The 15,873-nt window shown below is 36.9% G+C and overlaps 1 protein-coding gene across 18 annotated transcripts in view; it reads right to left on the bottom strand.

The window, feature by feature from the left end:
* Nucleotides 1-15,873, bottom strand: part of SEL1L2 (SEL1L2 adaptor subunit of SYVN1 ubiquitin ligase) — a 138,344-nt gene that overhangs the window by 85,805 nt on the left and 36,666 nt on the right. For all 18 annotated transcript variants that reach the window (XR_012018208.1, XR_012018207.1, XR_012018206.1 and 15 more), the window contains one exon: nucleotides 6,763-6,931. Coding sequence is in view for 14 of the 18 variants with exons in the window: in XM_072800024.1 (XP_072656125.1) it covers nucleotides 6,763-6,931 (169 nt within the window). In the remaining 4 variants the exon portion in view is untranslated. The remainder of the gene's footprint in view (nucleotides 1-6,762; nucleotides 6,932-15,873) is intronic.

The raw sequence follows: 15,873 nt of genomic DNA, 5'->3' as shown, positions 1-15,873 counted from the left end.
CTATCATCTATCTATCGAGAGATTGGTGTATTTTAGGCATTATTTTTAGGTATTTGTAGTAGGATTTTCATACTGGATTAGTCCACCATATTTCTAGAATGGGAGATCTTTAGGAATTTTCTTTTAAAGTCAGTGCACTTGTAAAAAACTTGTGTTGATTTAAAGAAAAAATTTCAGGGGATCCCTGGGTGGCGTAGGGGTTTAGCGCCTGCCTTTGGCCCAGGACGCGAGCCTGGAGACCTGGGATCGAATCCCACGTCGGGCTCCCGGTGCATGGAGCCTGCTTCTCCCTATGCCTATGTCTCTGCCTCTCTCTCTCTCTCTCTCTCTGTGACTCTCATAAATAAATAAAAATTAAAAAAAAACCATATACAAAAAAAAAGGAAAAATTTAAGTAATTGTAAAGGTATTAAATGATATGCAGTTTGAGCTCCCTGATAAGCAGACTCTAAGAGTTCAAAATGTTTATTAAGACATGCCCCTGGGAAGCACCCCTGGGGAAAAAGTTGGATTGGGCAGGGGAGAAGCTGTGATACAAGGCTAATGAAACCCTTGCCTGACCCTACAGGATGCTCTGGAGCTAAAGTGTGTTTTCTGATGCATCTCGCATTAGGCTGAAATAGTCCAGACTTCATATTCCTGAATTGATTAGTCTTTGGAAGTTGGTTGCCCCAGGGAGAAGGCATAACCTTGGACTATGAATCTCCCTGCACCTGAGACAGTCCTTTCACTGCTGAAGGCTGTCTGTGAAATACACTTACAGTAATTGGGCAACAAATATCTCATTGAAGTGGGTGAGTGTGTGGGTGGGTGGGTGGGGGGATATGAATGGCACTTTACAGTGTAATCCACATATATTCCAAAAGTCAATAAAGTGGAATATGTATGATAACAGCCTAGCAGGTTAAAGATCTAGGGGTGTTAAAAAAGAATGCCAAGACTAGCTTAAAGCAAGATACCAAGACAACCTTCTCAAACTAAGAGCATAGTAGTGATCTGACCTCATTACCAAAATTAATAATGATTAATTCCAAGAAATGCCAGTAAGGACCTGTCAAGATGTACATAGAAGGTAGTGTTCCAGTTGCCAGCAGGAATATGCTCCATTGTTCTCAATGCATGATTAATTATTGATTTGTCTTGCTAACAATTTAATAAAGGTAATTATTCTATGAGACTAAATTCTGACTCAGAAAGAAAAATTACTTGTTGAAGTTATAGTGATAAGATATCCTGAGGGAAAAGGAACATGCTGTTATAAGAAAAAATACAAAACCAGAATTGATGTGAAAGCATTGTGTTCAACTGTAAAAGAATATTCAAATATACTCTTAAAATGTAAGGCTCTCTTGTTTTTATGGAGCACCTATAGTGTAGCATATTGTAGAGAATGCTGTAATTGGAGTCAAAAGACCTGACTTCACATCCTAGCTCTATATAAGAGGAATTCAACTCAATTTAATTCAGCAAATATGGATTCATATTAATTATGTGATAGACAAAATGGCAGGCACAGATCTTGCCTTGAAATAATGGGAGTAAAAATGCTGTTGGTTATTATATGACAAATTCTAGGTAGGGGGACAGTGGTAGTATCTCTGTTTTCAAGATGTGGAGACATATTTTCATATTCTAGAAACAGTTTGATGTGAATCTCTTTGATTTCTCTAACAGAGTATTATATATGGTTTGTGAGCCTTGAGTTAAGGAGATGTGGTCATTAAAAATTAGGAAAGGTTTTTGAGAATGATAGGTTAAGTCTCGTATCTCTTATCTGGATATCTCTTATCTCTTATCTCATAAGTCTGGGGAATAGCACTTTTATAAAACACCTATATTTCATCTTTTTTGATATCCAGTGTGCAAAATGCTGAAATGAGAATGGAATAAGAATAGAGTTGAACAAGGTTTTTAGCCAGCTTGATAATCATGTGTAACCTATATTCCTGGTTCATTCCACGGCTTTCGAAGTTCAAACCCTCCCTCTAGACCAGGTTACTTCTCTACAGCTTTCTCTACTTTCTTAACTCCTGATTCCAGAGGTACTGTTCCTGAACTGTTTCACATGGACCCACAGTGAAACCAACAGCTACTAAAGATGTCCCAAAAGAATATCACTCTTGAAAAGTATTAATGAGGGATATAGATTTTTACCAACAATTTCATAGAGCAGAATGAAAAGATGATTTATTCCAAGAACAAAAAGAACTTTAATGGTCACCTTAGGCATCACTGATTTTAAATTATCAGTTGGGTTCCCCCAACTTTGGTATTTTACTGGTTTCTTGGTAGCACAGTCAATAACCATGTTTCTCACTCCTTATGTCTACTCTCTCCATGTTTGTTCTCCCATTCTCTTTTCACTATTGCAAAAATACCAAAATTCTCTTGGTTCTGCAGTGTAATTTTTTTCCATGTGTCAATACTTGGGATCTGTTGACATCAGGTTTCTGTGTGGAGTTGGAGGTGGGGGATCAGGAAGGGATGTTTGCCTACCTTCTATCCACAAATGCTTATTAAGGCATCTCCATAACAAGGGTAGTGCACACTGTACAAGGCATTCTGACAAGTAAGGTTTTATTTTCTCAACCTCATCACATGTAGATTTTTATATGGTTGATCAGTGGGTAAATGTAATTCTAGAGATTTATGGTAGATTATTGTGGGCTCTACACTGTAAAGTTGGCCATATCTTGCTAACTCCTCTAAGAAAAACTTGGGTAAAAGATTGGAAGGCATGCTTATCAAAATTTTGAGTGGCAGAAAACTAGGAGAGAATAGCTGATGAATTAATTGATGTAATCAATAGGTTGGAATATTAATCCAAAATGAACACAATGAAATTTAATAGACGTCAGTGTAAAATCTTATACCTAGATTCAAAAATTTAGATGAACACATATGGCTTAGGAGATATTTGGCTGTGAGGGTCAAATTTATCTGTCTACTTGGCTAGGCTACATACAGTCCCATTATTAAATAAAATACTAATCTAGTTGTTTCTGTGAGGGCATTTTGTAGATGAGATTAATACCCCCAAGCAGGTGACTTTAAGTAAAGGATATAAGCTGGGTTTGCCTGATTTAATCAGTTAAAAGGTTTTAAGAATGGTACTGGGGTTTCCTTGAGGAAGAAAAAATTCCACCTGTGAACAGCAGCTTCAGCTCCTGCCAGGGAATTTTTTTAAAAAATTTTATTTGTTTATTCATGAGAGACAGAGAAAGAGGCAGAGGGAGAAGCAGGCTCCATGCAGGGAGCCCGATGTGGGACTTGATCCTGGGACCACGGGATCATGTCCCGAACTGAAGGCAAACGCTCAACTGCTGAGCCAGTTATCATCATGAGCTTAGTCACAGGCATCTAAGAAGGAGCTGCCATAAATATGTGATGAAAGATATTGGACTAGATGACCTCCAAATTTCCCTTATTAATTCTAAGATTCTGTAATTTTACTTTTAATACCTATGCTTCTAGTGTATGCCACTAAAAGTCCTCATCCTTCTAGTTTATGCTATCTAATTCCCCTTGTCTAGAAAACCCAGTGTGTTGGATGTCTTCTTATTGCCTTTTAAAATCCACTCCATCCTGCTCTATGCCCTGGGACACTAACCCATATGGACTGCATCAAAGTTCCCCTCCAGCTTCTGACTTGGTTTGGTTGGAAGGCATCAGCACTCAGTATGAAGGGAAAAGAGTGAGGCAGGGATATTTATTCCCTGGCTCCCCAGTCTGCGTCACTGCAGGCTGGCTTTATCACTTGTCCTAAGGTCACAGTTCTGAGAGAGAGCTCTCTCCAATATAACTCTTGGTTTCTTTCTCAGGGTTCTAATAGCCACTACTGCCCTGTGACTCTTCCAGCCCAGGGGTGGTAATGCCATTAGTGTTACTAGCCTCAGGATTACTTTGCAGTTTCCTTACATCCTGTCTACACTTTAAGAAATAGACCCTTTATTAAAAGGGTCTTAATGATTCAATTTAATGTGCCATTTGCTTCCTGTCAGAACTCTACCTGATACGTCAAGTAACACACATGTCAACATTTTATGTCATAATCCAGAATTCTTCAAATGAGTAGTGAAGCAGTCATTTGGAGTAAATGGGGAGAAGAATACTCTTAAAATATTAAGATTTAAAAAATTAAAAAATTTTTTCAAAGCAAGACTCTCATAAAAAATTATCAACTAGAGGGATCCCTGGGTAGCGCAGCGGTTTAGTGCCTGCCTTTGGCCCAGGGCGCGGTCCTGGAGACCTGGGATCGAATCCCACGTCAGGCTCCCGGTGCATGGAGCCTGCTTCTCCCTCTGCCTGTGTCTCTGCCTCTCTCTCTCTCTCTCTCTCTCTGTGACTATCATAAATAAAAAAAAAAAGATTTAAAAAAAAAAATTATCAACTAGAAAAAAAAATTATCAACTAGAATCACTAAGAGTTCTTCTGGCTCCAAAACTAACCCCTCCCACCTCTGGAATCCTTTAATTCTCAATTTCTATCTATTGCTCTTATTGGCCATGAACACCTTTCTATATGTACTTTTGTCAGAAAGAAATATTTAAGATTTATGTACATCTTGAGAAATGGACTGTTATAAGGCAGGGCTTCTCAAATGTCCTTGGGACATTTAGATAGTCCATGATGAATGCATGTACAATCTCTAGAGACCTGGAGAACAGGAAGGCATCTCTTTGAAGTCTTAGGTATGATAATCAAAATATGAATTTTGAAATCTATGGCATATATGATACCTATTAGTTCTAAAACAAAAATGTTTTCAACGATTTACTATTATTTACTTCCCTTAAAACCTTCAAGTAAATTGGGTGCTCAGGAAATTGCAGCATCTTTATTACATAGTTCAATATTTGCTCAAAGACATATTGAGATATATGAGATGAAAATTTCTTGATATTTTCAGCTTACTTTTGTGAGAGGCATGACATAATGGCTAAAAGCTAGAGGACTTTGGCACTAGACCATCTAACTTCAAATCCTAATTTTCCTACTAAATATTTTTTGTGATGCTAAGTAAATTATTGCTCTGCAGGTTCCATATCTTATAAAGTAAAGATAATATAGCCCATGTTAAAATTGGGAAAAACACTTAAAGCAATATGGAAAATGCTCAATTAGGGAAAGCTTTTATTATTATTATTATGTGTCACATAACCACGTCCCTATTAGGGAGAATTATTTTTTGAAAGGTGACATTAATATCTCTTTTATTTTTAAAATTTTGGTGTAATTAACATACAGTTTTATATTAGTTTCAGGGATACAATAGTTGATTCATTTATTTACTCTTTTAAACAGCAGATGCTCCTTCAACAATCTCTACCTACCTTACTTGCCAAATTAATACTCTTCGTTTCTTCTAACTTATTCACTGATATTTGCAGCACATCAAATGCTTGCAAATAGTGGGACTGTCTTTAGTAAATGTGTACATTTCTGTTCCCCGACGTTGCATGCTTACCAGAGATCAAGTGTTTCCAAATCTATGTCAGCTTTACTGTTTATTGTAACTATGGAATTTAACTTTAAAATATGTAAACTGATTACATGCAAGTGCAAAAAGAAAATGTGTTTCTATGCAATGTAACTGAAAAACAGTGAAAAAACTTGATAAAGGAGAGCCATTAAAAATTACCCAATTTAATTGTAGATGAAATATCTATATAAATGACTGAGGAAAAAGTCTGCAAATATCTGGAAGGATTCTGCTCACAGATTGTTCCATAAGTATCTTTAGTTCCTTGTTTCATTAAAAACTTAAGATGGGAAATCACGGATGATGCATTTGAGTGGGGTTTATACTAGAAATGCCAATCAGTAGACCAATGCTAAGTAAAAGGCAAGTTGTGTTTCCATGTCAAAAAAAATGGTCAAATGAATGTTTCAGTGTATATGATTTAGATTTAAAATAAATTTAAGATATGTACATATGTCTATAATGGCATTAAAAACGGATATCCTTAATTTTTTCTCTGCCAAAGAAGTTTCCCTCTCTTAAACAAGATGTTAATAAAAGGGAAATTCATACATATCTTCTGTAAAAGGGAAAGCACTCATGAAACAGACTTAGATGCTAAAAATGATTCCTAAATTTTGTAATTGAGGGCCATAACTCCTATACATAGAAGGTATGGAGCAGTATGGAGATATTGTTTGTATTTTTTAGACACTTCTTGCATCCAGAGACAGCTGTCAACTAATTGGCTATGTCTTTACTAGGAAGAGATTTTGATTGATAGACTAGAGAAAAAAAGGGCACTATATTAATTTTGGTTTTGTTTAAGGTCTGAGTGTTTCTATTAGTAGAATAACTGATAAATGTTTTATCTACATAATTTTGGAGATTTTTTAAAATCCAGGAGTCTTAATTATCAACCTTGCTTATTACCATCAGAACAAATTCTGAATCTAAAAGAAGCTTACAGAATTTAAATCTTTTGTGTGTATGAATATTTATGACTATATTCTAAGACTTCTCAGAAAGTAGCTCTAAAATTTTATTTTAGATTACATGAAGTCATTTTTCATTTACATGTTTGAGGGAATTTACTTACAATGATTTTTTAAAAATATTTATTTATTTATTTGAGAGAGAGAGAGAAAGAGAGAGACAGCAGAGGGAGGGGCAAGATATCCTCAAACATACTCTGTGTTGAGCCCAACCTGGGGCTTGATCTCAGGACCCCAAGATCATGACCTGAGTGGAAACCAAGAGTTGGATGCATAACCAAGAGCCACCCAGCTGCCCTTACTTACAATGAGTTTTATTTCTTTTTGAGAGATCTTTATTTTGAATTCCTTTTATTCTTAATTTACGTTGAATCTTCTTTTTTCCTACAGCATTTTCTCTTTGATAGATCACTTTAATCAATTTTCTTCTTTCCAATATATGTGATAAAAATTGTTTGATTTCGTTCACTGATACCTACAAAGAAAAAGATTTTTGCTTTTTCTATGGATAACTTTTCAAAATGAAACAAGAATGTGAAAATTTTATCTGTTGATGTCAAAAAGACGATTTAATGCAATCACTCTAATTCCCGCTTTTTTCAAATCAAAATGATAGATGAATTACTTCACTTTAAGAATTCAAATCTTTTATGAATAAAAGCCTTTTAAGCCTATTGCATTTTCATCTGAACTGCAGAGCCACACATTAAAACCTAAATGTTATAAATAAAAATAAAATAGGAGAATTTAACCAATTTTACCCTTTTACTGGTAAGTTGTCATGGTGATATCAATTGTGTAAGCCAAAAAAAAAAAGCAAGATGTTGCTATTCCTTACACATTACAACAAATTTATAATGGGTGGATAGTATAGAAATCTGTTACTGTGTGGAGAAAAAATGTAAAAAAAAAAAATGTTTTCCTAAGTACTTTCAAGAAGTTATATAATTAATCTATTTTAACTAGGGGAGAGGGATTTGGAGGGATTATTTTTGAGTAGTAGAAAATAATGAAGATTTGAAGAGAGAAAATAAAAAGCTTTATGGAGATACATGTTCATGATTTACATATATACTTTTTCTGGGAAAATTATATTTGGAGACTAAAAAAATTCCTTTATTTGTCAACCACTATTTCCAAGAAGAGTAAAGGTTTTTATTTGTTTGCTTTTTTATACAGCATCACAATTTAACTCCCTTATTTCAAAATCACTTTCTGGAACGCTTAATGCCTTCATATGCACAGGCATCAGAGCAGTGACCCAGAGGCTAGAGCATGCAGGGACATGAAGTCATGTAAGGACTTGACAAAAAAAAAAAAAAACAGCTTTATTGAGATATAATTCACATACTATAATTATATATGTATAATTGTACATTTAAAGTGTACAGCTCAATGGTTTTTATACTATTCACAGAAATGTATGACTGCCACCATAGTCAATTTTAGAACATTTTTATCACCTCAAGAAGAAGAAACCATAAGTCCTTTAGTTGTTAGCTTCCCTATTTTCCCATTCCCCCTAGCCCCAGCCTCCAGCAAACTGTAATCTGTGCTTTGTCTCAATGGATTCTCCTGTTGTCAATTTTCATATGAATGAAATTATATAGTATATGGGTTTTGGTGATTGACTTCTTTCATTTAGCATAACATTTTCAAGGTTGGTCCATGTTGTAGCAGGTATGAACAGTTCATATCTTTTTATGGCTGAATGATACTCCTTACATGGATATACTACATTTTGTTCATACATTTGTCTACTGATGAGCATTGAGCTGTTTCCAACTTTTGGCTATTATGAATATTGCTGCTATAAACATTTATGTACACATTTCTGTATGGATATGTAAGTACTTTAAATTTGATTCTTCTTATTGAAGGGTGGCCGGAGTAAGCAATTAAGAACACAAATGCCCAGTTAAATCTGAATTTCACACAAAGTGATGAATTTTTCAAAAAAGTATATGAATGTGACAAATATTGCATGTCAAATAGACACACAGAATATAATGGCTCAAAATCAACAGACAGGTGTTCAAGGCATTGGCAGCTCTGCTCTGTGCTGTCATTCAGAGACCCAGGCAGGCAGAGGCTATGCCAAGATTCAACATGTGGATTCTAAGGTTCCCCTGAGCATTAACATCTAGCAGACAGAAATGGAAAGTGCATAGAAGATCATGTGCAGAAAGGGGTTTTGTTTTGTTTTGTTTCATTTGGTTTGCTTCTTTTTCTTTTCTTTAATAGGCCAGACCTAGCAGTGGTACACAGTGGCATATACTTTCTGTTGGCTGAAACTGTCACATGGCCTCACCCAAATGCAAGAGGACAATGGTAACATAACATATACCTGTGTCATGAAGAAGAGAATGTAGACTTTGATGCTCCAGGATTCTTTGCTACATTAGGATTAACATATGTCATTGCCAATAAATGAAACGTATTTTTTAAATTCAAAAATCACCAGTAGCTTTGTTGAGGAGGCAGTACAAATTTGGCAAACACTTCTGATTGTCTGGTGTTATTTCTTCTATCTCTTTCTTCTATAGAGGCCATTGTTTCCTGATTCTGATTCCTTTCCCACCCGGTAAGAGTGAGCAGAACAGCCAACTGGTGTATTAGGGTGTCCTAGCAGACAGAGAGCCTTTCTCTAACTCTGGAAGGTACCCAGAGATTATATAAGTCAATAATAAGCATTTATTAAGTGTTTCTCTCAGGCCCTGTTCTAAGAATTAGGGAGATAGCCATAAACAAAAAAATCCTCCACAATCAAAAAACCTGATGGCCTGGTGGGGAAGATAATCAACTGATAAAAGCAGGGTTTTGGTTTTTTGTTTTGTTTTTTTATTTTTTTATTTTTTTTAATTTTTATTTATTTATTTATTTATGATAGTCACAGAGAGAGAGAGAGAGAGAGAGAGGCAGAGACACAGGCAGAGGGAGAAGCAGGCTCCATGCACCGGAAGCCCGATGTGGGACTCGATCCCGGGTCTCCAGGATCGCGCCCTGGGCCAAAGGCAGGCGCCAAACCTCTGCGCCACCCAGGGATCCCTTGTTTTGTTTTTTTAAACAATAGGGATGGAATTGATTATAGTTGGTGTTCTTGATACAGGATGATTAGGGACATGTTCTCTGATACTATTTGAATAGACCCCTATGTGTGTGAGGAGGGAGTTAGTCCTACAAATATCGCAGGAAAGAGACTTCTGGCAGAGTGAACAGTAAAAGCAAAGGCCCTGAGGCAGGAGCATATTGGTGTGCCAGTAAGATGGTGCAGCTGCAGCAGAATGGGGAGAGGGGGAGTAGTAAATAAGGCAGAGGCAGCTCTGAGGCTGGCATCAGGATTGTGAACTGTGTTTTGTGTGGAGAGACTTTTGGAGGGTTCTGAGTAGAAGAGTGATATTGATAGACTTAAATTTCAAAAGGATCTTATGCTAACTGCTGTATAGAGAATATTACATGTTGGAGAAAGGGTAGGAAAAGAGAGGTTACTGAAATAAACTGCGTGAGAGTTGATGGTAGCAGGGAAGTAAAAAGATGATGGGGGAAATGGGTGATAGTGGTTGCTTTCTGAATGTATTTCAGAGGTATTACTGGCAGGATTTTCTGTTGAAGGATTTATAATGTGTATCTTAGTTTTCAAACAGCAAACCCAACGGAAGTCTGTTTCTAAATTCTAAGTTTGAAGTATGTGCTTTGGAAATGTTTTAGGGCCATTAAAGACTAACCATAGCTCTCAATCAGAGTGACAAGATGTTCCAGTAATGCCTTACCTAGCCCTCCTGCCTCTTCACTTCCCTGGCTCCTGAAGATTCATGGCTGGATGAGTTTTTTTTTAAGCATCTGTTTGAACATATCACTGCCCAACTCAGAAACCCTCAGTTCTCAGTGACAACAGGATAAAATCAAAGTCGTTTGGACAGAATCTAAGATGCTTCACAGTCTAGCCTAAAAACGTCATAGTAACCTTACTTCTTACTACTCCCGTGCCTACATGGACATCCACAATAGCCAAACTCTTCTACTCCCTGTTCCCCAAACAGAAGGGCTTTTTTCCTATTTCCTTGCCCTTGCTTATTCAGTTTTCATTGCTTCTTCTTTCCTATTATCCTAAATATCACTCCTGTTTCCAGGCCTACCTCAAATTCCTTCTCCCCAAAGCCTTCCCATTTCACTCTCTCACAGTGATCTCTCTTCTCTCCAGCCTTACGATGTCTTAGCAGTAACTCACTACTCTGTGGTCTTTATAGCTGAGATCATTCCGTAGCATAAATTTCGTATTTTATCTACTCAAATTATAGACGCTTTATATACTTTTTTGCATAGTTCTCATCTCCAGTCGAATGCCTTGAATAAAGGGGATCCTAATGAACTTATGGATTTCTTTATTTGGGGGAAATCTCTTGTTTTCTTAAAGCGCAGGAAAGGCAGAAGCATCCTTTCCTAAGAGAAACTATATCATCTATGGGCTTGCAAAAAAGCAGGTTTGAATTTATCTTACTGTAAATTTAATCTTATTTATGCCTAGATCATGCTTTTTGTAGCTAGAGATATTTCGGAGGTAGGATCTAGTCCTATGGTACTTTGCCTGAAAGCAAAAACAAACTCACAACAACAGTACTGGGATGCAGAACATATTTTTAATAGCTTCTTGTTTAAAAGAATAAGCTGTCTGCTAAGGCTAGGGGTTTGACTTAGGGTTTTAACATTGTTTTGTTTGGATGTCAATTTTAACAAGTTTTATTCTTAAAACAGCACAGAAATTTACTTTTTAAACACAAGAAACTTTGATTATGTGTTAATATATGAACAGATAACATACTCCAAAATGTATTACAGATTTAAAATTTTTCATTTACATTTCCTTCTTTGTATTTTCTGTTCACCACTAAACTGTCTAACTGGGGCAGATTAATTAACCCCTCTGTGACTCAGTTTACAATAAACATAAATAGTAAATGTAAATGCAGAATGGGAGTAAAAATATTGCCTACATCATTGGATTGTTATGAGGATCATATAAGTTAATACATGTGAAAAGCCTTGTATATAGCAAACACTCCATAAATATTAGCTATTATTATTACATTGACTATATATGTACTCTGTGAAAATAGATGTTACTGTTTTTCTATTTCAGATTCTAAACTAGTAGGACCTAGGTACTTTGGTTTTCTCTGTTCATCAGTGAACTAGGATGTCTTCAGCCTAGGAAATCAGCAAACATTATTTGTTTTTTTTTGTTTTTTGTTTTTTGTTTTTTGAAATATAGTTTGATCTCCTAAGCAGGATATCTAAATACCTTTTCTTTCTTTTTTTTTTTTTGAATTCAGTCTAATTTATTGTTTAATCTGGCAAAACTGTAAAGTTTCAGATTACCAAAGATTTTTTTTTATTGGTGTTCAATTTACCAACATACAGAACAACACCCAGTGCCCGTCACCCATTCACTCCCACCCCCGCCCTCCTCCCCTTCTACCACCCCTAGTTCGTTTCCCAGAGTTAGCAGTCTTTACGTTCTGTCTCCCTTTCTGATATTTCCCACACATTTCTTCTCCCTTCCCTTATATAAACATTTATATATTTATATTCGCCAAATGAATGAGAACATATAATGTTTGTCCTTCTCCGATTGACTTACTTCACTCTGCATAATACATACCCTCCAGTACCATCCACGTTGAAGCAAATGGTGGGTATTTGCCATTTCTAATAGCTGAGTAATATTCCATTGTATACATAAACCACATCTTCTTTATCCATTCATCTTTCGATGGACACCGAGGCTCCTTCCACAGTTTGGCTATCGTGGACATTGCTGCTATAAACATCGGGGTGCAGGTGTCCCTGCGTTTCATTGCATCTGTATCTTTGGGGTAAATCCCCAACAGTGCAATTGCTGGGTCGTAGGGCAGGTCTATTTTTAACTCTTTGAGGAACCTCCACACAGTTTTCCAGAGTGGCTGCACCAGTTCACATTCCCACCAACAGTGTAAGAGGGTTCCCTTTTCTCTGCATCCTCTCCAACATTTGTGGTTTCCTGCCTTGTTAATTTTCCCCATTCTCACTGGTGTGAGGTGGTATCTCATTGTGGTTTTGATTTGTATTTCCCTGATGGCAAGTGATGCAGAGCATTTTCTCATGTGCATGTTGGCCATGTCTATGTCTTCCTCTGTGAGATTTCTCTTTGCACCCAAAAGCATAAGATACCTAGGAATAAACCTCACCAAAGAGGGAAAGATCTATACCCTAAAAACTATAGAACACTTCTGAAAGAAATTGAGGAAGACACAAAGAGATGGAAAAATATTCCATGCTCATGGATTGGCAGAATTAATATTGTGAAAATGTCAATGTTACCCAGGGCAATTTACACGTTTAATGCAATCCCTATCAAAATACCATGGACTTTCTTCAGAGAGTTAGAACAAATTATTTTAAGATTTGTGTGGAATCAGAAAAGACCCCGAATAGCCAGGGGAATTTTAAAAAAGAAAACCATAGCTGGGGGCATAACAATGCCTGATTTCAGGTTGTACTACAAAGCTGTGGTCATCAAGACAGTGTGGTACTGGCACAAAAACAGACACATAGATCAGTGGAACAGAATAGAGAACCCAGAAGTGGACCCTGAACTTTATGGCCAACTAATATTCGATAAAGGAGGAAAGACTATCCATTGGAAGAAAGACAGTCTCTTCAATAAATGGTGCTGGGAAAATTGGACATCTACATGCAGGAGAATGAAACTAGACCACTCTTTCACCATACACAAAGATAAACTCAAAATGGATGAAAGATCTAAATGTGAGACAAGAGTCCATCAAAATCCTAGAGGAGAACACAGGCAACACCCTTTTTGAACTTGGCCACAGTAACTTCTTGCAAGATACATCCACGAAGGCAAAAGAAACAAAAGCAAAAATGAACTATTGGGACTTCATCAAGATAAGAAGCTTTTGCACAGCAAAGGATACAGTCAACAAAACTAAAAGACAACCTACAGAATGGGAGAAGATATTTGCAAATGACGTATCAGATAAAGGGCTAGTTTCCAAGATCTATAAAGAACTTCTTAAACTCAAGGCCCCAAATTTTCAATAACAGCAACATCACTAGTGTTATTGGAACATTAATAGCTTCCTCAAATAGTTTTTGGGTGGCACCAGGTATGAAATAACCAAGCAATGAACCAACTTTGTTTTTTAAGAGCTATACGAATCAGTGATTCATTCATTCAATACATTTATGGTGGGCATTCACTAGGAATTGAAGGTAGAGTGGCAAATTAGATAGAGCAATCTGTCTGATCTTATGGAGTTTCCATTTGTCTGTGAGAAGACAATAACCAGTAAACAAATAAATGAACCAGTCAGTATCAGGTGTCAATACATGCTATGAAGAGATTAAAACAAGGAGAAGTAAAGAGTGAAATGCAGGATGAAGAGGGATTGGTGCATAGCTAATTTAGATTGGATGCCCAAGAAAAGTCTCACTGAAGAGGTAACTTCAGAGCTAAGAATTTAATGACAAGAAAACAGAATGCATAGGTAGGTGGCAGAGCATTTCATGCAGAGGGAACAGTGAGCATCAATGCTCTAAAGTGGGAACAAACTTGTATGGTCTAGAAATGAGGCCCAAGTAGCTGAATGAGTCTAAATTAAGGGAAGAACTATAAAAGAGAAAGACAGAGTGAGAAGTAGGGGATCCTATCACATAGGGATATGGTAAGCAGTTAATCTTTTATTCAAAAGATAAGAGGAAGACATCAGAGGGTTTTAGGCGACATACTCTGATTTATATTTTAGAAAGAAAGAACATTCTGGCTGACATGTGAGGAGCAGATTGCACAGGATTAAGAGTGGGAGCAAGAAGAATGGTTCAGAGACTACTGCAGTCAACCAGGTGAGGGATGTTGAGATTAGAAGTGCAAGAGCAACAGAGATAAATTTCTTGGGCAAATTTAGGATATGTTTTGGAGATAGTGCAGTTTGAGATTAGATATGGGCTGGATTTAGGGATAAGAGGACAGAGTCAAGGACAGATAACTTTTTGTCCTGATGAGATCAGTTGAGTGGATGGAGATTCCATTTAAATGTATGAAGAAGAATGGAGAACAGGGGTGAATTTTGGAGGAGGGAATCAGTCTCACCACACTCAGACACAATTGTATAAGTGATAATGTCTCCAAACTGTGTGACTATATATGAAAAACAAAATGTTTGGGTTTTTTGTCTAAGGGGAGTAAGCGTGAGCCATGTTTGCTATGGAATGAGAAGTGAGTATCATTCCTTGCAAAACGAGATAGGTGAGAAATGAAAGGACTGGTGCCGTAAGGATTCTTTGCCTATCAGTGACTTACTTCCTTTCCCTTGGGCTCAACAAAGGCTTTCTTGCTTTCCTTAACTATCTCTGTCCCTTTTTCTTTCTTGGCTCACATGTCCCCAAAGAGTCACTGTTTCTTGGCACTGTGTAGTATGCTAAATTCTGCTGAAAAATTTTTCTGGAAAAAGCATACGGAGGGTAAGAGCTCATAGAAAGCATCAGTAAGGACAATAGAAATGGCAAACTGAGACTAGCTCAGCACCTCCTCATTAGTGGTCCTTGTCTGGGTGAACGAATGAAGTTCTAAGATAGAGCAACACAGGCTATCTTTGGTTTGACAAGAGGGAGGAACTGAATGTCCACTTTCTCTATTATGTATAGATTTGGATTTCATTTTTTTTTAAAGATTTTATTTATTCATTCATAGACACACAGAGAGAGAGGCAGAGACACAGGCAGAGGGAGAAGTAGGCTCCATGCAGGGAGCCCGATGTGGGACTTGATCCCAGGTCTCCAGCATCACACCCAGGCTGCAGGCGGCGCCAAACTGCTGCGCCACCAGGGCTGCCCTGGATTTCATATCCTATGTTTGGGTCACTATATTTCCAAAGAGTCTGAACATTAGTGCTGCAGATATTATTGGTGAAAAGCCAAGTTATGGAGAAAGCCAGGAGGAAGTGAAAAAAAATAAAAGAGTTTTCTTTCCAGGTTTCTCTAGGTCATTGGATCTCAGAGTATGGTTCCTAGAAAATGGCAGCACCAGCATCATGTGGGAATGAGTTAGAAATGTAAATTCTCAGCCCCACTGAAGCTCAACAGAATCAGAAACTCTGAGTTGAAGCCCAGTAATACGTGTTTCAACAAGTCTTTCATGTGATTCTGATACATGTTAAAGTTTGGGAACCTCTGTTCTAGGTCATAGTGAAGAATGTAGTCAGCTAAATTAAAGTGGAATTAAAATACTTAAATAAAATAGTACAAAAATATATATCACTCATCAGATAGTGAAAATATTTACACATATAGCAAAGATTCACACTGATGTTTGGATTTTTTGTCGACCATTTAAGGTATATCAGATTATTCAAGCTTTCT

This window comes from Canis lupus, chromosome 26, assembly GCF_048164855.1.
Source record: "Canis lupus baileyi chromosome 26, mCanLup2.hap1, whole genome shotgun sequence".
Classification (NCBI taxonomy): domain Eukaryota; kingdom Metazoa; phylum Chordata; class Mammalia; order Carnivora; family Canidae; genus Canis; species Canis lupus.
This window is presented reverse-complemented; position numbering and strand designations above follow the sequence as displayed.